The sequence below is a fragment of the Sturnira hondurensis genome, unplaced genomic scaffold, assembly GCF_014824575.4.
Source record: "Sturnira hondurensis isolate 20B ecotype Veracruz unplaced genomic scaffold, ASM1482457v3 Scaffold0020119, whole genome shotgun sequence".
Taxonomy (NCBI): Eukaryota; Metazoa; Chordata; class Mammalia; order Chiroptera; family Phyllostomidae; genus Sturnira; species Sturnira hondurensis.
This window is the reverse complement of record NW_028092750.1, coordinates 5,539,646-5,560,423: the sequence shown is the minus strand read 5'-3', so window position 1 is coordinate 5,560,423 and position 20,778 is coordinate 5,539,646. Positions and strand designations below refer to the sequence as shown.

Below are 20,778 nucleotides of genomic sequence, written 5' to 3'. Positions count from 1 at the left end.
CCATCTTCTGAGACACATTTGTGCTTCACAGTCCTGTCCAGCTGGCTTCTTTTTTACTCAGGATGTAGATGTTACTCTGGAAAAATTGCAGCAACAAGAACTTGTCCTGTTGCCCACTAGGGGAAAAATCACTGTTTTCCCTGGGTTCAAAATCCTTCCAGTCTCTTTTTAGTGTACTGGGACAGGATACACTTGTCAACTTATTTTTCTTGCTTAATGTGAAAGATCTTTTGTTGCCAGGTCCATAGAGCATCTTTTTTTTTCCTTTTTATTAAGGACAGTTTCAAACATGCCCCCAAAGCAGAGACCCCCCCACTATCAACAGTGACCGAGTTTGGCCCCATCCCTTTCCCTCCACTCAGAGTCAATCATGTAACCAGTAAAGACTGGGCTGCATTTCTGAAATATTCAGCCAAAAGCTTAATTTGTTCATATAGTTACTGCAGAAAGGTATCAGAAAACAGAAGCAAAGGAGGGAAAAGTAATTAGAAGAAGGGCATGGACAAGGGGAAGAGCATGTAGTGAAGAAGGGGTGAATTAGATAGGCTGGGAGATTTGGGGCTTTTCTGGTCAAGCTCACTGCCCGGCTTGCTGTCATCCTTTGATGGACAGCCAGGACACAGGACCTGTGCCCTGAATTTTACTTAGCAGTATTAACCCCCTGCTATCCACACATTAATGAGTATAGATCTGAGCATCATTCTTTAAACTTAATTTTTAGGAATGGCCCCCACATGATCAATTAGAAAATACATTCAGATATTGGAAAACAATCTCTTGGTAGGATTTCTATGGAAAAGCCCATCCTGCCTCCAGAGCATGTGCTCAGCACGTTAAAACATCACTTGGCTTCTCTTCATGCCAGCTCTCCCGGATCCGTATAACCCCATCGTACAGGTGGACATATTGAGGATCCCACAGTGAGCCCGGGGGAAGGAGGTCTGGGACCACGAGCTTAATACTCAACAACCCTTGAGGGCAACCTGGAGAGGTCCGGTACCCAAGGACGATAAAATTCATGTTGCAGCAAGGGAAACTGAGGCTCAGATCTTTCAGGTCCCAAAGCAGCTTCTAACTATCCAGGTCCTCCTGGTACAAGCTTGGGGCTTGTACCAATAAAAGTTGGTGGCACATCAGGTGTGGGGCCCATGGGAGCAGTCGCCCCGAGGCAGGGTAGATTCTGAGCTCTGTGCCTTTAAGTAGGGAGTGGGGGCGGGGCTACCGAGGGTACACGGAGCCTCTCTCCTTCAGGCTGTCCTGAGGCGGGTCCTGGGAGGCGGGTCCTGGAAGACAAGCCCTGTTGTCTGATTCACTGCTTGCGCTCTCCTCCCCTTTAAGGCGCAACGCTGCCTCGGGGTTTCGACAGCCCCTTTAAGGCGCGGTCCGCGTCCTCCGGCAGAAAAGAGACTTAAAGGCGACGCGTGGCGCGATGGCGGCGGCCCCACGCGCATGCCGCGGGCGCGGGCCGCCGCTCCCAACGCTGCTGTTGTTGCTTTTGCTGGCGCTGCCTCCTCCGGGGGGCCCGCCAGGCGCCGCTGCCTACTTCCCAGAAGAGCGCTGGAGCCCAGAGTCCCCGCTGCAGGCGCCACGCGTGCTCATCGCCCTGCTGGCGCGCAACGCGGCCCACGCGCTGCCAACCACACTGGGTGCACTAGAACGGCTGCAGCACCCGCGGGAGCGCACGGCGCTGTGGTGAGTGCAGCGCAGTCAGCAGCGGCCGACCTGCCGCCCATTCGGCGGCTCCACGCCTTGTCCTCCCTCCTGTTCTGCTACCGGGCAGGGCGGACCAGACCTGCGAGTGCCTTCTGCTTGTCCCCAGGGGACACGGGGGCCAGACCCACGCGTGTCCTATTCCTACTCTTCCTTTCTTCCCCCGCCCTGCATAAGAATGGGCCAGACCCTCGCTTTGCCTGCTGCCTCCCCATTAGGGCAGATTCAGGGCCACACCCAGGGCAGACCTTGCCGTCTAACCCTCTAAACCCTATTGGAGCACACACAGGCTCCAAGGAAGGGCAGTCTGGAGCCCCCGCAAGGGCGTTGCCTGGGCCCACAGTGTACTCCCGCTAACTGTATATCTTCTCATTGCTGCTGCTGTTCTGCCCCTGAAGTCGGCCTGAATTGGGCCTTCTAACCAAAGTGGGTGTGTGGGGTGTGGCCCCAGAGGAAGTGGATCCTTTCTGGACAGGGAATGGGACACAGCCACGAACAATCCTGACTAGTGACATCCTTAGTGTCTGGAAAAAGGGGTATTAATATAACTCTGGTTGGGTTTGTCTTTGAAGATTAACCACTTAACAGGTGTGAAGCCCTGGGGCCCTGGCATCACGGTTTGGCATTCAGTGACCAGGGCTGCTGTGATTATTACTGCTGTTCTGGTTGTCAACTTAATAACAGTTCATTTGGGAAAACAGCTCTGGGCTCCACGTTCAAACTAGATCCCCAGATGTTCCTCTTCTCCACCCTAGGTGCCCTACCCTGAATGACTCAAGCACACAGTTGGTGCGTAAGAAATGTTTGTTGAGCGAATTAGTGAGCACAGCTCACTCTGAGATGGTGTCATTTGTAGGAGAAACTCAAAAATGATGGAGCAGAACCATGAGATGTAGTTATATTTTTATTAAATTACACTATTTAGAACCTGATCTTCTTATAAGATCATAGATGCCTCAGTGTCTCGTATGTTTTTCTAAAATTAGTGTATTTACTATTCTATGCAGCCTAGTGAAGTGTCCTCGCCCCTGTGTTAAAGATAAAGAAACTGAGGCACAGAGAGGGGAAGCACCTTGCCAGGCACTACGTAGCTGCTACCAGGCTGAGCCAGGGTGCAAAGCCCAGGTGCTGCACTGTTGCCCTGTCCTGCCCTGGGCTCCCCAACCTCAATGACTGGCCCCCTCCGTCCACAGGGTGGCCACGGACCACAACTCAGACAACACGTCGGCTGTACTGCGGGAGTGGTTGGTGGCCGTGAAGAGCTTGTACCACTCTGTGGAATGGAGGCCAGCAGAGGAGCCCAGGTGAGTGCCAGGTGCTGCCCTGAGCCCTCCCAGTCCGACCCAGCTGCACCCCTGCTCACAACCCTCCATGGCTCCCTCAGCCCCTGACTCTCCAGCCCAACTCTGCAGCCTCACCTGAGAGCTCTGGCTACTCTGGCTACTCCTACCTGCCCTCGGCTTCACAATGGGCCCTAATCCCTGTCTCCCACCTCTGCCCTAGCCCTTTGCCCCACCCAGCCTTCCCCTACACCTAGAGTTCTCTCACCCCATGTCTTTGAGTGACACCCACTGCTTCGTTCCCAGTCTTACCAGCAGCCCAACACCACCAGCTCTCCTGCTTAGCTTTCCCATAACTCCCTGGGCATTATGGACACGGTTCCTTTCACTTTTTCAGAGTTTATTTCTGTACCCACTCACCATTCAGATCAGATTCTGAGTCTGGGAGGACAGGTTACAATTTTCTTTGGCTCTTTATTGTCTCCCAGTGCCCTGTCCCTCGGAGCTTTCTTCTGGCCCTATAGATTGCCTGGACTTTCTCCCCTCTGGGCCTTGGTACTGACCACGCCCCCTGAGGCTGCAGATACACCTCCCTCCTCCTATTTTCTCCTTGCTTGCTTTTTCCCAGCCTTCAGATCCAGCTTACCCAGCCCCTCCTCCAGGGAGCCCTTTCTGACCACCTCACAGCCGGGGCCCTGTCTGGGCTCTAGCAGTGCCAGTGCTGTGCGCATCACAGCCACCTCTCTGCAGGTCCTACCCAGATGAGGAGGGCCCCAAACACTGGTCTGACTCGCGCTACGAGCACATCATGAAGTTGCGCCAGGCAGCCCTGAAATCAGCCCGGGACATGTGGGCTGATTACATCTTGGTGAGTTTCTTAGCCCACGGATCACAGGGGGCAAAGCTGTGGGTGTGGAGACTGTCCTTAACTCTGCTTTACAGAGGAGGAAACTGAGGCATACAAGGGGACTTGCCTTGTCAGAGGTGACCCAGCTAGTTAGTTGGAGGAGCTGGGATTCGACCTGGGGCCCTTGGGCTCCTAACCATCAGATTGTGTCCCCAACTGTCCTCTGTGGTTGGACACTTGGTTCATCTCCACTTTCATTATTGCCATCATGAGTGACACTAGATCTCCACAAACCCTTGATGACACTCTCTGGGCCACTCCAAAAAGCAGAAGGATGGGTCAGGGGCTCTGGGGACTTGGCGACGCTGAGTTGCTGAGGCCTGATTTTTACTTCCTCCTTCCTGGCCAGTGTTGCCCCTGGAAGGAGGGGATGTGGAGTGTTGAATGCGATAATGTTGGATGACTGCCCACAGGTCATGGGCCTTCCTGTCCCCCTGACTTAGGTGTGATCCCCTACCCTGGTGTGGATGGGGAGGACGTTGATGGCCGGGCTACCGGCGAGGCTGAACGCATTGATGCCAGCCTGGCAGTGCCTGTGGCTGGTTTCGTGTACCTGCCAATCAACATACATTTATGAGCCACTCCTAGTCCCCTCCTGCTGGCCCTGGGGACAGACACAGTGAAGGTCTGCACAGGCAGAGCCCCACCTTGCTGGTATCCGGGAAAGGTGGATGTGACCAGAAAAACCAAATTGAGTGAGGAAATATCAGAAGGCGGCGGAGCTGTGACGAAGCTGTAGGAAGGTGGTTGACATGTGTCAGTGTACTGGGGCTATTGGGACAAAGTTCCACACACTGGGCAGCGGGGGTGGGGGAGCGCTGTATTTTGGGAAGTGTGTTGTCTCTCAGTTCTGGAGGCTGGGGGTCGAGTCCAGGTGTCAGCAGGGTTGTGCTCCCCCTCAGAAGCTCCAGGGAGGCCCCTTCCTGCCTCTTCCAGCCTCTTCCAGCCTCTTCCAGCTTCTGGTGGCTCCAGGTGTCCTTGGCTTGTGGCTGTATCAGCCCAGTCTCCGCCTCCATGGTTACTCCTCTTTTGTGTGTCTCTTCTCTTCTCCTAAGGTCATCTGCCAAGACTGTGTTTCCAAATGAGGTCATAGTCACAGCCACCAAGGTTAGCACTTCAGCATTCAGCCTCCACAAATGGCATAAGAGGGTGGGGTGCTGGGTAAGCAGGGCTGGGGGCCTTCCCTAGGAGGCGACCCCAGAAGAGACCTGAAAGAGCAAAGGAGCCAGCCTCGGGGGGAAGCTGGAGGACAGCACCTGAGGTGGAGGGAAGAGCAGGCAGCAAGCTTGGGGGCAGAAGGGCCTCAAGGAGGCCAGTGTGGTTGGAATGGCGTAAAGAGGGAGCAGTGGAGGGGTGATGCTGAGGTGGTGAGTGGGGCCCAGCCTCTGCAGGCTGAAGGAAAGATTGGCTTTTCCTCTGATGGTACTGGGGAGCCACCAAGGGTGTGTGAGCATGGGAGGGCTGTGTTCTAATTTACGATTTTCAGAGGCCCTGTGGTGGCTGTGGGATCCTGGCCTTTCAGGCAGGAAAGGGGACAGCAGGAGGCTGTGGGGAGACCTCTATGGGATGGCACAGGGGGGTTCAGGCCCTGCTTGGGGACTGAATGTGAGGGTGCTAGGAGGACCCCAGTCATCTGGCCTGAGCCCTTTGGGGAGGAGAGAGCCGTCCCCTGAGAGGGGGAAGGCTCCTCCTGGGGGCCTGCAGGTTGAAGTCTCCTCAGACCATTTTATAGACAGGGAAAGTGGATGCTTGGAGAGGGCGGTTTCAGCCTGCTGGGTGGGGAAACCAGTGGAGTGCAGAGGTAACACTTGGCCCTGCCTGGAGCCATCCCGTACAGGGCCACCTTGTCTGTTTTGCTTTCATGGTTTGAGGTTGGCTAGTTTTCTCTATTTTTTCCTTCAGTAAACGTAGGTAGAATGTCAGGCTTTGGTTCAAAACTCAAAGCAGCTTTTGACATACACTATTTTTGAAATTGGGAGCTTTGAAAATCCATATTGGTGTGTGAAATCATTGTCCAATGTTTTTAAAATTATTATCAAAGGGGCATCTTTTTTCTCCCTTTTTACAAACACTATGGGTGTTACTTGTAAGAAAATATATGAGAAAAATAAGGCATTTAGGATAGAAAAAACAAACAAACTTTGCAATCTTACCTCTCAGACTTACTTTCTGGCTTTTTTGTATGTTTTTTAATTGAGGTGCAATTTATGTAACATAAAATGAACCATTTTAAAGTGTGCAATTCAGTGGCTATTAGCATATTCACAAGGTTGTACAGCCATCATCTCCATCTGGTTCCAGAACATTCCATCATTCCAAAAGGAGACCTCTGTCCCCATCAGCAGTCACTGCCCATGCCCCTCCCTCAGCTCAGCAACCACTAATCTGCTTTCTGTCTCTGGATCTGCCTGTTCTGGACATTTCATATTAATGGAATAATACAACATAAGAACTTTTTTTAAAAGGATTTTATTTATTTATTTTAGACAGAAGGGAAGAGAGGGAGAAAGAGAGGGAGAGAAACATCAGCGTGTGGTTGCCTCGGATGCGCCCCCTACTGGGGACCTGGCCCACAACCCAGACATGTGCCCCGACTGGGGATGGAACCAGTGACTCTGCTTTGCAGGCCGCGCTCAATCCACTGAGCTGCACCAGCCAGGGTTGGCCTTTTGTGCCTGGCTTCTCTCACTCAAAATCATGTGTTCAGGTTCTTCCACGTTGTGTTCCTTCCTTTTCACGGCTGAGTAATATTTCATTGTGCAGATGGACCACATTTTGTGTATCCATTCATCTGATGTTGGACACTAGGCTGATTCCACCTTTTGGCTGGTCTGAATCATGCTGATTCGAACATTTGAACACGGTGTTCAAGTCCCCGTTTCCAGTTCTCCATCTATACCCAGGAGTAGAATTGCTGGGTCACACAAAAACTGTTTTTAATTTTTTGAGGAACTTGCAGACCATTCTGGCTGTTTTTACTGCACATGTATCCAGAGGTCACAGTTTAAAGATCCTCAAGGGCTGGGTGGGGAACATGCACAACCGCATGGCTCGTCCCACAGGCAGCCACCTCCTGTCTGCAGCGGAGGGTTCCCAGGCGGGGGTCCTGTGCCCATGGTGCCAGAGAAGCCTGGGATTCTAGTTTTTGCTGTTGTTTACCGCAAGTGATTTAAATGCTCTAAACACTGTGCACGGGTAACAGTAAGCATACCCGTGGACCAGGTGCATTTTTTGAAAACCCACGTCCTAATAGCTCTGTAACTTACTGTGGCCTGTGTGTTCTCACATCCCAGGAAACAGGAATGTCCTCACCTAATTGTTTTCTGTGGCATGTTTTTCAGTTGTGATGGCAGAGTTTCTAGCTGATTTGTTGAGGACTTCCTCCAAATGCCTCTAGACTCCTGGGTCGTTCGTTTCCAGTTCATGTGACAAACAGTGACTCTCCTGGTGTGGCCTTTCTGGAAGGTGTTGGTGACACATGGCTTTTGGGGGGACTAGCAGGCACCCTGCCCCCATGGTGATTCTGTTCATGGTTTGGTGAATTTCATTCCTGGCTTTTTTTTTTTTTTTGCTTGCAACTAGGAAGTTACCATCTTTTTATCCCAACATTTAAGGTGTTAAAGAAAATAAAGTTTTTATTTATATGAACTTTTTAAAAACATCCTTGTTGGAGGGTATGTTTTGTTGATTTTTGGAGAGAGAGGAGAGAGACATTGATGTGAGAGACATCAGTCGGTGTATGGGCCCCCACCAGAAATCAAATCCACAACCTTTTGGTGCCTTGAACGACGCTTCAACCAACTGAGCCACCCAGCCAGACTTATATGAACTTTTCCCTGTCATCTAACCCACAGAGAAAAAAGTGTGTTCCTCACAGAAGAGGCCTCTGGCCCTAACTGTCCTCACTGACCAGTGCTCCCTCTTGTAAAAGTTCCCGCTAATGGGGCCACGTGGCACGCCCACTGTCATGTCCCTATCTCAACAGCACCATGTCTGGGACCCATTAGTGTGTCCCAGACACACTAAACATGTGCTGCTGTGTTGGTCCGTTCCTGTTCCTTCCTTAGTAGTCTGTTTCATCATGTGATTGTGACTTGGCTTGTTACCGAGGGCAGAGCCGTGGGCTGAGGCACCGGGTGGCTTCCAGGGTCACACGTGCTATTCCAGGCTCTCTGGACCTCCAGGACTCTGCGTCTGCCCGGCCGTCCCAAGCCATGGCCCAGCTGGGGTCTCTCGGCAGCCCGCACTGATGTTGTTCGTGTTGGGTGTTTTGTAGTTTGTGGACTCAGACAACCTGATCCTGAACCCAGACATGCTGACCCTGCTGATTGCTGAGAACAAGACAGTGGTGGCGCCCATGCTGGATTCCCGAGCCGCGTACTCCAATTTCTGGTGTGGGATGACTTCTCAGGTCAGGGGGCTGCCTGGGTAGTGTGGGGCTTATGGGTGGTACGGGCTGGGACAAGCAAGTGGGAACCTAACTTAGCATCACGCCACCCCATGGCCAGTGTTTCACAACACCATGGAACCACGCCCACGGCAGGGTCCATGACTTTGACCTTTACCTCTCTCTCCCCAGTAGTGAGGCTGAAACAAAAGCATAGAGCGAGGACGCAGCTCGCCTAAGCTCACAGAGCTAGGAAGTGGCGGTGCCAGGATGGGACTTCAGGCACAGCTTGATTCAGATGTTCAAACATTCCTGTCTTCCTTCTTCCCTGGGTGGCTTCATCTTCCAACTCCCGGGGAATGATCCCAGCTGCATCCATCTGAAGTCCTCTCTGATGGGGCCTTGTCCAGTCTCTCCTCTTACCCCTGAACCAATTACAGGAGCCAAGAACATTCCAGGGTCTGGTTGGCCAGGCCTGTGTCACACGTTCCACCCCAGGGTCCAGGCTGAGGCAACAGGCAAAGCCGGGGGGGAGTAAGGGGGTAGGTGCTGGGGTGGGGGCTATGCCCCAGGAAGGGGGCTGGGTGGCTGCAGCCAGGAGGCTGACCCATCCTGTCTCCTCCTGTGTTGTTTTTAACTGACATGCAATTCAGAAGACATAAAAGTCACCCTTTTAAAGTGAGTAATTCAGTGGTTTCTATTTTTTAAAATGTGTCATAGAAATCGAAATATGTGCCAACAATTCTAGTTTGTAAAGAGTCTGAGGAAAAGAGGCCAACTCAGGATTGTTCCAGAAGCTTTTAAAATGTATCTTCTAAATTGAATTGATGTTCAGTTTTTATGTAAATCAAAGGATGTCAGATTTTTCTGATTTTTTTCAGTCCCCTTTTCAGATTTTTTAGAAATGTCTGCACATCTTTTTATTCTTATCTCCAGAAACATAAACACATGTCAGATTTATTTCATATGAAAGCTGAATTATATTATATACTTTAGTGTACAATTTGATTTTCCATGGAACAACACACGTGCTCATCCCGTCAGAACACAGATGCAGCGCGAACACGTTCTTTTACGTAGTCACCAGCATTTCACCGTTCATCCACCGACAGGCAGTGCACTGGGTGTGTACCCCTAAGGCCAGTGCTGAACATACACATTTTATTTCTATGGGGGTTGATCTCAAAGTCGTTTCTTTGGGCACAAGTCATAGCACTTTATAGTTTGGGGGGGTATTAACTTTTTCGTCCTCATCTGAAGACATTTTTTTTCACTGCTTTCAGGGGGAAAGGGAGAGGGAGAAACACAATGCGAGAGAGAAGCATCAGTTGGCCTCTCACACGCACCCACACTGGGGAGTGCAACACTCGGCCCCAGGCAGGGGGTTGGGGGTTGACCTGCATCCTAGGGATGTGCCCTGACTGGGAATTAGACCCACAACCCCTTGGTTGCAGGATGGCGCTCCAACCTACTGAGCCACATCGGCCAGGGTCACAGTGCTTTAGTTTTAACCAATTTTGCCGTATTAAATCCCCAAAACTGTAGAAGTTAGCATTCTACCATCCTTGGGTGTTATTTTTTGAATCCTCACCCAAAGATATGTTTATTAATTTCTAGTTAGAGAGGAAGGGAGAGAGAGACACTGAAGGGTTGCCTCCGTGCACACCCTGACGGCATCAAACATGCAGCCTTTTAGTGTATGGGACAATGTTCCAATCAACTGAGCAACACAGCCAAGGCTGGGTTGTTTTTTTTTTGTCGTTGTTGTTGGCCAGTTCAATGATAAGACCTTTTTCAACTTTTTAATTTTCTCCTTCAAATGCTGCCTTTCTGATCTGAAGTGTGGGATCAAGTCTGCAAGTAGATAGCTGTTTTCCTTTTATCAGCTGGGGCACGGGGGTGGAGACTGTCACTGGTCACGCCCACAGCACTGTGTTCAGGGAATGCCCACCACAGCCAGGAGTTGGCACCCGGGTTCCATGCCTCCCAGTGTCCTGGGCCTCCAGCCTTGCCCCTCGGGCCCCCGTGCAGAACTCTGCCCCTTCCCCACAGGGCTACTACAAGCGCACGCCTGCCTACATCCCCATCCGAAAGCGGGACCGCCGGGGCTGTTTTGCAGTTCCCATGGTGCACTCGACCTTTCTGATCGACTTGCGGAAGGCAGCATCCAGGAACTTGGCATTTTATCCACCACACACCGACTATACCTGGTCTTTTGATGACATCATCGTTTTTGCCTTCTCCTGCAAGCAGGCAGGTGAGCCCTCGGGAGTTTGCTCTCACAGAGGCATCATCTGGCCAGTTCTCTGGAATCTGCTGAACAAGACCAAACAGAGCCCACAGAAAATTTACAGGACCAAAACTGCGGGATGTAGGTGTGGTTTCAGGTGTGGCTGTATCCAGGTGGTGTGCAGATGATGGCCCCAGTACCCATTCTTTTTCCAGCCCTGGCTTTGCTGGATGTCTTCACACCCTAGGCCTCCCAGTTTTCTGTAGTTGAACATAATTTTTCCCTTGAAGAGAAAGGACACAGCCATATACTGACATGTTAATTACTTTAAATCAGGAGTTGGCAAACTGTGGCCTGCAGGGAAGGGAGGGAGAGAAACATCAATGTGTGGTTGCCTTTCACCCCCATCCAGGGACCTGGCCTGCAACCCAGGCATGTGCCCTGACTGGGAATCGAACTGGAGACCCTTTGGTTTATAGGCTGGTGCCTAACCCACTAAGCCACACCAGCCAGGGCAGAATGTTTTGTTTTTAAAAAAGTTTTATTTACTGATTTCAGAGAGAGAGAGGAAGGGAGAGATAAAGAAACATCAATTTGTTGTTCTATTAATTTATGCATTCTTGTATGTGTCCTGCCCACAGATCACACCCGTATCCTTGGTGTATCAGGATGATGCTCTAACTAACTGAGCTACCCAGCCAGGGCTGGTTTTTATATGTTTTAAATTGTTGGGGGGAAAATGAAAAGAAAAATATTTTGTGACATCTTAAAATTTTATGAAATTCAAATTTCAGGGCCAGTATGGAAAGTTTCATTGGTTCACTGCCACACCCACTTATTTAAATGTTGTCTGTGGCTGCGTTCATGTCCCAAGGGCGGAATTGAGTTGTTGAGACAGAAACTGTTGGGCCAGCAGCCTAAAGTATTTATACTGTCTGGCCTATTGTAGAAGTTAGTCAGTTAAAGTAAAAATTATTTCCACTGAGTTATTAACTTTTAAAAAAGATGTACATTCAATATAAAAATTTAAACCATCCAGGAAAGGACGAATGCAGGTGGAGATAACGTTCCTAACCCCTCACCCAGTTGCTCCCCTTTTTGTGCAGAAATGTGCACCTTTACTGTCCCCCTGCTGTTTGGTGGTTCGCTTTGGCATGGACCCTATGGGGGCTGTGTCCGTGGTGGTGCAAGGTGCTCGTTAGCAGTTCTGTTGGTGGTCGGTGTCTTGCCTGCCAGTGAGAGCCCCTGTCTGGCTTCAAGTCCCAGATGGAAGTCTGAGGGGTTTCTGCTGGTTGCTGGGAACAGTGGGTGGGACCCCTTTCCTTTCTGGCCCCACGCTGGGCTACGCGGCTGACACTGTGGTCAGAGGTGGCCACTGTCATTTTGTTGTTTAGTTTTCAATTTTGATGTTTATTCCTTGACCCCAGAGGTCCAGATGTACGTGTGCAACAAGGAGGTGTATGGCTTTCTGCCGGTGCCACTGCGGTCACATAGTACCCTCCAGGACGAGGCTGAGAGCTTCATGCATGTGGAGCTGGAGGTTATGGGTGAGTCTGCCCACACTGCCCTTTCTCTGTCATCTCATGTCCATCTCCTGAACACTGAGCACCTGCTGGGTGCTTGTCCCTTTACTGGGCATTGGGAACCCAACGTGAACAAAATGAACAGTTGTCCTCACCTCTCAGGGAGGGCTAGCTTGTAGCAGCTGTGCATGGCAGTCAGGGTAGGCTTCCTGGAGGAGGTGGCATTAAGATGGCCTGGTGGATGGGAGTTAGCCAGAAGGGAATTGCAGCCAGAGGGAGCATTATATGCTGAGACTGGGAGGCTGAAGGGGATGTGAGCTCAGGGAAGAGAACAGGTCAGTGGGACAGAACTGGCAGGGCCAGGACAGCAGCCTTAGACACTGGCGTTTTCCTCAGGAGCAGTTGGGAGCTATGGGGAATGTGGGAGCAGGGAGGACAACAGCTTTTCATTGGTGAACCTTTATGTGCATGGCAGTGCCTGGGCCACAGCCTTTTGGGGCCATTTACAAACCCCAGACCTATTCTTTATTTACTACTTATCTTATATGCACACTTTGGTTTTACTTGAATACAACACTTAAGAAAAAAGGAAATTACATATTTCAACCACAGTTGCAAGCTCATGTCTTTCTAATAGATAAACAAGTAAATCCACAAATTCTTAACTAGCAGCCATGCCTCTGGTGGGCCCCTGCGGTGGGTTGAGCACAAGGGCTGAGCCGCCATCAAGATTGCTCGAGGAGGGGCTTCCTGACAGGGTCGAGGGTGTCTCGGAGCAAGAGGACGGTGGGACAGTGTCTGCTTCCGTGGAGGCTTTGCCGTTTGCTGGTCACACGCGTCTCCGAGAGGGCCCGGGAGGCAGCACAGACATTGCCCCAGCGTACAGATGTGGATGGAGGGGCCAGACTGCTGGTGTCAGCTGCCAGGGCTCTGCTCTGCAAGGGTCTCTCTCAGAGACTGTGTGTGTGTGTGTGTGTGTGTGTGTGTGTGTGTGTCCGTCCGTCTGTCCCCCTGGTGGCTGAAGATGGAATGGCACACTCCCTTCTCTTTGGGGAAGGGGACTTTGATCTTCTGAGGTGGCACCTGGAGGCTGCAAGGTCACCAGGGTGGAGACTGCACAGCACCCAAGTGCCTGTCACATGCAGATGCTCAGGCCTAGGTCAGGAGCCCCGCTGGACCACAGCCATGAGAAGCAGGTCTCTGCGTGTCACCAACCCTCATACGCATTTGGACCCTGAGAGGCATTTCTGTGGCTGCCATAGTTTTCTTCATTTAAATTTTCACATGTATGTCTGTTACTGCTTCTGGTCAGGAAACTGTTCATGTGACAGAGGCGTGGATACTTCCTGTTTCTCCCTTGAGGGCCAGAGCTGAGCGCACAGAACCAATGGAAGGAAGGTCCAGGGGTTTCAGATATTTGTGTGAAGCCTTCCCTCTGCCCAAGTGAAAGCCACGTTTCTTTCTCTCTGCGTGTGGGTATCTGGACCTGGGCTGTGCCTGTGATTTTTCATGGGTTCAAGCATCTTTTTCCCAATGAGACTTCAGACTTGCAGAAGAGCTCAGGGTGATAACATCCCACCCCCCACAGGCAGGCACTGGCACCATCATACCCCCCTCAGTGTGAGTGTTGGGGGGCAGAGGCTCAGAAAGAGAAGACAAGGAGCCCCTGGGATTTGAGCCTATGTCCTCAGACCCCAGAGTCATGGCATTGATCCCGGCTTGCTCACGGAGAGGGTGGTGGCCAGGAGCCGAAGGGCCCTGGGTGGAAGGAAGCCCTGGGATGCGGTGGCCTTGGAGGAGGCCCAGGCTGTGAGGTGGGAGGTGGAGGGCTAGCTCAGCCTTCCCATCTCACACAGAAGGACCTGTGTCTGTTCCTTGGGCTCGCATGGGGCCTTTGTTCTCGGGGAGGCATGTACCACACTGCCCATCACACTGGGCTTTTCTGGGCTAGCCTGCTGGGCAGGCAGGGACCTCTGCAGGCTCCTGTCTACCTGAGGGTCCCATCCTTCCGAGGGAGCTGTGAGGGCCGTGCCCGAGGCTCTGGGGACATGGTCTGAGCATTGCTCACACCATGAGCAATGGTGTGAGAGGGGAAACAGCTGAAAGGGGAACAGCCATGATGACTCTGAAGTTCTGGGCAAAGCCTGGCCTGTAGACGTGTCGCTGGTCAGATGGCTGTCTCCCCTGTGTGTCTCCCCTGTGTGTCTTCCCTCTGTGTCACATTTGATTTCTCATCGGGATCCTAGTCATAGTGATTGGGGCAACGCTGATGACCTCACTGTACCTTGATCACCTTTGTAAAGACTCTATTTTCAAAGAAGGTCACATTCTGGGGTCCAGAGGGTTTGGGCGCGGTCATAACTTTCTGTGGGAGGACCCCATTCCACCCATACATGTGTGATTTCATGGCGCCTTTTCAGAGGCAATTCTCTGAGGTGTTATTAGCCCATTTTATAGATAAGGAATCTGAGGCCCCAATAGGTCAAGGTCACCCAGCTTGTCATCAATCTTGGTTTATTCTATGAGCACGTGCTGTATGCTGAGCCCTGTGTTGGGCACTGGGGACCCAGTGTGAGTGGACAGACCTGGTGTCCATTGCAGGAGACGGAGTGACGATAGCAAGATAGAGATTTGGTGGTGGAAGCCTGGGCACTGTGGGGGCCCGAAGGAGGTACCTGACTCAGCCTGAGGATGATGTTGGGAAACACTCCCCTCGAGAGACCAAAATACTGCCCCCAACCCCCAAACAGTAGGGAGTGTGCCATTCCATCTTCAGCCACCAGGGGGACACACACACACACACACACACACACACACACACACACCCACCCCCCCCACCCCCACCCCGGGTTGGGGAGGAGGAAGGAAGGGTGTTCCAGGGTTCTGAGGTAGGAAGGGGTGTGCTGATAGGCGGAGTGAGTAGGAAGTGGGGGAGAAAGACAAGCAATAGTGTTATGGAGGGGCAGATCAGGCAGATTCCCCAACCCCAGGCTGAGGGGCTGGGGGTGATGGGGAGCCATGTTGGGGATGGGGAGGGGGCAATGGAAAGAGGCTGGAATGCCCCCCCCCTCCCGCCCCATGACACCAGCAACACCCTGGCTTCTTTTGTCCTGCAGTGAAGCACTCCCCAGCAGAGCCCTCCCCGTTTGTCTCGGTGCCTCCCAAGATGCCTGACAAGATGGGCTTTGACGAGGTGGGCTGGGCCTTCTGGGGTGGGGGTGGGGTGGGGGACTTAGGGCTGGAGGGTTCACAGAGGCCCTGCACCGCAGGTCTTCATGATCAACCTGAAGCGGCGGCAGGACCGACGGGAGCGCATGGTGCGGGCACTGCAGGTGCAGGAGATCCAGTTCCGGCTGGTGGAGGCTGTGGACGGCAAGTGCGTCCAACCCTGGGGGGAGGGGGGTGGACCATGCGCTGGGGCCCATAGTGGAGGGGAGGGGAGTGCCACCCTTGGAGGGTGTCTGGCAGAGCCACACCGGGTAGACTGTCCCCTGCAGGCCTGGCCACAGGTCCAGGAGGGGCGCCAGTAGTTGAAGAGGGAAGCAGCTGCTCAGCAGGAGGGCAGCTGCCCTCGTGGTGGAATGGCAGGCAGGGTGGGTTTCCCACTGACCCTTTCCTGCCCCCCCTTCCAGAGCCATGAACACCAGCCAGGTGGAGGCACTGGGCATCCAGATGCTGCCCGGCTACCAGGACCCCTACCACGGGCGACCCCTCACCAAGGGAGAGTTGGGTTGCTTCCTCAGCCACTATAACATCTGGAAGGAGGTGGGTCCAGCAGGGTAGGGGTCTGGCGAGGTGGGTAGGGCAGGGCCCTCCTCAGCCTTCCCACAGCCCAGGGAGGGCATTGCCTGCACCCCAGGCAGATTCCAGAGCTGCAGCAGGGCCCAGGGCCTCTCTGGCTAATGTCCTCCCACTGCGCACACATGCAACCTGGGGAGGGGGAGGGGTGGGCCCAGTGTCCGAAGCAGACTGGGTCTGGGGCCAAGCGAGGCCTCTTCACACCAGCTGCTTTCAAATATCTGGAGCCTGGACTGTGGTCTTGACATTTACTAGTAGAAGCAACAGCTGTGGTGACTTGAACTAGTGCGGAGCCCTTGCCAGGGGTAGTACATTAACGGTGGGGCTCATCAGCCACAGAGAGAGAGGCTCTGATGAGGGAGGGTGCAGGGCTGGAACCTGGCACTGCCAGGCATGAGGCCAGATGGGTGTCCAGCTGCAGGGGGGGCAGGGTGCTCCAGAGGGGCTGTCCAGGTGTTTGAGGCGATGGGTGCTCACTTGGGTTGTCCTCCTTTCCTAAAATTCATTGTGGATGGATGGGGCAGAGTTGTGGTGTCCAAGCAACCCTGGAGCTAGGGAACAACTGAGTTCAAGTCCAGCCCTGCCTCTTAGAGGGGTGAGCTCTGTGAGCAGGACCGTGCTTTCCAGCCAGAGCTTCGGTTTCCCCAGTCATGGCCTCGGGGCAGCCATGAAGATTGTCAAGTTCATTCATTCATGGAACATTTGCCGAGTGCCTACTGTGCACCTGGCCTGGTGCTGGTACTGGGGACAGCATAGCTGCTGGGACACACCAAGTCCCCTGCAGGGGACTCACAGCTCCAGGAAGTGGGAGGATTGATGATAAAACCACAAAGAAATCAGAGTGAAATAAGTGAGATACATACAGAGAAGGGGCCTCGGGGCATGAATTGCCCTTGGCTGGCAGCCTTTGGTGGTGCTCGGGAAGGGCCTGCCGGTGACATCAGAGCGGAAGCCTAGAGGGCGAGAGAGAGTCTGCCTGCCACTGCAGGCAGGAGGGTGCTGTGTGCCAGCCTAGGCCCACGCCCTGGAGTGGGAAGGAGCAGCCAGGCGGGGTCTGTTGTTGAATGTTTGAGGAGGTGGTGTCTGGGGGGGGAGGTGAGTCCAGACAGTGGTTGGGGAGGGGTGCTTTGTGTTTCTCCTGCTGCCGCAGAGCCTTTAAGCTGAGCTGGCTTGAGGGTCAGGCCCGGCCTTGGTCTCCCTCAGGTTGTGGACAGGGGGCTGCAGAAATCACTTGTCTTTGAGGACGACCTGCGCTTTGAGATCTTCTTCAAGAGGCGCCTGATGAACCTCATGCGGGATGTGGAGAGGGAGGATCTGGACTGGGACCTCATGTGAGTATGGGGTCTGGGGTGGGGCCGTGTCTGAGGGCATGGCTTGGGGCAGGTGCAGACCTGGGGAGTGGCCAGGGCCCAGGGGTAAAGTTTGGAGTGGGGTTTAGGGGTTGGGCCAGAGCTCAGAGGCGTGGTCTGGAGTGGGGTATGGAGCCTAGGGGGGCGCAGCTAGAGATCAGAAGATACAGCTTGGACCGACTCTTGGGAGTGTGGCAGGAGTGCTCTGTGTGTGTGTGTGGCCTGTGTGAGGGGTGGGCCTGAAAGCACTCAGGGCTGGGGCGTGGCTTCTGGCCTGTGGGGTCTTAGAAGCCTAGGGATCTGGCTATGGGGGTGGGGGTTCATCGGGGCTTGGAGACTTAAAGGGTCTTGTGGGGTTGGGGTGTGGCTAAGATTGTCCTGGGAAACCTGTGAGCTATCTGAGAAGCTGGGGGTGTGGCCTGGAATGTGTGTGGTCAGGACTCTTAGCCCTGAGTTGGCCTAGTGTGGGGAGTAGCCAGGGAGCCTGAGTCTTAGCCCAGCACTAGGTCAGGTGTGGCCAGCGTATTTCTGGAACAGTCCTTTATAGGGGCGTTGGGTCCTCCTCCCTCCGTCCCTCTGTCTCCTGTGGTGTGCAGGGCCCTGATTCAGGTTCTAGGTCCCAGACTCGGGACCATGTTGTTAATGAGAATGGTAACTGCACCCCTTCATTCCTGACTGCTCACTACACCCTTGCACCTCACTCTGCTGCCACACAGCCCTCTGAACCCAGACCAGTGTCTCTGTCAGCCCCACTCTTCTTCCTTGTGGCATAGCCTTGGAGAACGTCCCAAAGATCCCATTTCCCCCAGCTCCAGAGCCTTCTGTGGCTCCCTAGCGCCCTTGGAAAAAGTCCAGCTACATAGGCCTCCTTATTGTGCCCCAAACATGCCCAGTCCCCTCCCACCCCAGGGCCTGACAGGGGCCCACTAGACCCCTGCCTTGCTGGGTTAGTGCTCACTGGTGGGCGGAAGGAGGGTGACAGGCTTTTACTTCTGTCCCCCAGCTATGTGGGCCGGAAGCGGATGCAGGTGGAGCACCCTGAGAAAGCTGTGCCCCGAGTGAGGAACCTGGTGGAGGCTGACTACTCCTATTGGACACTGGCCTACGTGATCTCCCTGCAAGGTGCCCACAAGCTGCTGGCCGCTCGGCCACTCTCCAAGATGCTGCCCGTCGACGAGTTCCTGCCAGTCATGTTCGACAAGCACCCAGTGTGAGGGGCTGCTGCTGTGGGCAAGGGGGCTGGGGTCTCACTGTGTAGCTGTCCTGGAGGGGCGGGGCTGTCATACCCCAGGGGCATTTTCCTCATCCACTTCCTTTGTGTGTCCCCTCCACCTCTGGCTCCATCTGAATCCCTGCTTCTGTCTCAGTTTGTTCCCTCCCACTTCTCCCTCCGTCTGTCCCTTCCCCTGACCCACTGCTACCCCTCTCTCCCTTCCCCCAGGTCTGAGTACAAGGCCCACTTCTCCCCCCGCAACCTGCGTGCCTTCTCCGTGGAGCCTCTGCTCGTGTATCCCACGCACTACACAGGGGACGATGGGTATGTGAGCGACACAGAGACCTCAGTTGTGTGGAACAACGAGCACGTCAAGACTGACTGGGACCGTGCCAAATCACAGAAGATGCGGGAGCAGCAGGCACTGAGCCGAGAGGCCAAAAACTCGGATGTGCTGCAGTCCCCACTGGACAGCGCTGCCCGGGACGAGCTCTGAGGGGCAGCCGCTAACGCACCAGAGCAGCCTCCAGTCGCTTGCTGGGACAGCAGGGCCCCTGCGGACCCCTGGCAGGCCGAGGAGCACTCTCCACGCAGGGCGGTGTCCAGCCAGCTCTTGCTCAGCAATCACATGCACGCAGGCAGCATTAATGGAGTGCCTACTGTATGCCAAGAATAGTGTTTGACCCTGAGAGATTGGGTGGGAACAAGCCAGCATGCATCTCTCCATGTGCCTGACATTTGTAAAGCAGATTGCATACCAGGCCTGTGGGCGATGGCAATGAATGGGGCATAATTATTTCCTCAGTGATGACTCAGTCATCAAGCATTTATCGATTCCCCCAAAATCAGGCACTAGTGATACACATTCATTTTTTAAAAATTAATTTAAGTATTTATTGAGTGCCTACTGTATGTTGGGCACCATTTCAGGCTCTGGGAATATGAGATAAACAAGACTCTTTTATTCAAACACATATCAAGCACCTACTATTGGCTTGGTCCTTGTCACACAAAAATTCTCATTGACTCAGTGCTTTTGCTGAATGTCTGCTGTGCGCTGGGAGCTGAGCTGGGTGCTGGGGATGGAGATAAACAAGGTCCTTTTCACTCTTTAATTGGTTTCTTCCCCACGCATCTGGAGGGCACCTACTATGCGCCAGGCATCAGCGATACAAAACAGTATGATGGTTGTTCGGACAGCATTTGGTCACCCACATGTGCGTTGGGCCACAGATGAACAAAAGAATCCTTTCCTTTCTTTATGTATTAGGCATTTATTGAGTGCCTACTGTGTACCAGACCTTGGGGACTCCCAGGTGGGTTAGAGAATGGTTGAGCTGGAGTCCTTATTCATTCCCTAGTCACCTGAGCTGTGTGCACATCACCCCCCAGCAGGGAGGGTGGCTGTTCTCTCACCAGGGCCTGCTGCTGGTCCCAGTAACCACACAGCCCCCCTGGAGGGGGCGGGGGTGAAGATGGGGGCTGGGTCTCCGCTGCCCACCCCTGCTTCTGTTCGCTTGACCTCCCAGGCCTGCATCTCAGGTGTAGTCTGCCTGCTCAGTGGCATTCCTCTCTCCGAGCCTTTGGTGGGCTCAGCTGCACTGAGGTGCTGCCTGCAGCTTGGGCAGGATGCTCCCTGGCCCAGGCTGGGAGACTTGCAGTGCCTTCAGGCAGCAACGAATGTTGGAGCTGGCCAGTGGTGCTCGACCCTCTTGGGGATGGATACTGCTTGCTGGGTCGGATCCTGAATAACTTGCTTATTTTTTTATTAAATGTTCCTGGTTGGTTTTCACATAATTGTGTTCTCTTCTTGGCCCGATGCTCTGCTTACTGCCAACACATCATTTGCAGCCCCATCCTCATTGTTGGCCAAGGTGTGGGAGGGAACCAGGTGCTGGAGAGAAGGTGAGGGCGGGGGGGGAGTGTGGGTGAGGGGGCAGTGAGTGCCTTGTAGCCCAACCTGTCCCATAAAACGTCCCCAGCTAGGTCAGGGACAGATGGCCAAGTTTGCTGTATCCTGTGGGGTCAACTGCAGGAATATTTGAGGTGACAACATGCAGAGGGGGCCTTTCATGGTTTGGAGTCCCCAGGAAACAGACCCTATGATGAGGCTTTGTGTCCAAGTGGTCACCCCCGGAAGCCCAGACGTAGGTGGAGACCTAAGACCAGGGAGAAGGAGCTGCAGGGGAACCAACAAGCAGTTGGTCACCTCAGGGTGACAGCCTGGAGCAGACACTCAGGGGTCCTACCACAGGGATTTGGATTTTCTGTGACAGACACTTAAGGGTTCTCAACATTCTTAAGGCCTTAGAGTGTCGGTATTTACACAGTAACACCGATGGCATGTGATCCTGCAGAAGACTTAGGACATACAGCTAAGG

At 53.5% G+C, this 20,778-nt stretch overlaps 1 protein-coding gene across 1 annotated transcript; it reads left to right on the top strand.

Annotated features, from left to right (window-relative positions):
* Positions 1-1,333: 1,333 nt before the first annotated feature.
* COLGALT1 (collagen beta(1-O)galactosyltransferase 1) lies at positions 1,334-20,189 on the top strand. The gene is made up of 12 exons (XM_037028715.1): positions 1,334-1,692; positions 2,904-3,014; positions 3,741-3,858; positions 8,174-8,308; positions 10,337-10,541; positions 11,942-12,061; positions 15,154-15,230; positions 15,307-15,413; positions 15,670-15,802; positions 17,039-17,166; positions 18,188-18,394; positions 18,626-20,189. Exons 1-12 carry the CDS (start codon positions 1,430-1,432, stop codon positions 18,891-18,893), a joined length of 1,872 nt encoding a protein of 623 aa, XP_036884610.1. The 5' UTR covers positions 1,334-1,429; the 3' UTR covers positions 18,894-20,189.
* The last annotated feature ends 589 nt before the right edge of the window (positions 20,190-20,778 follow it).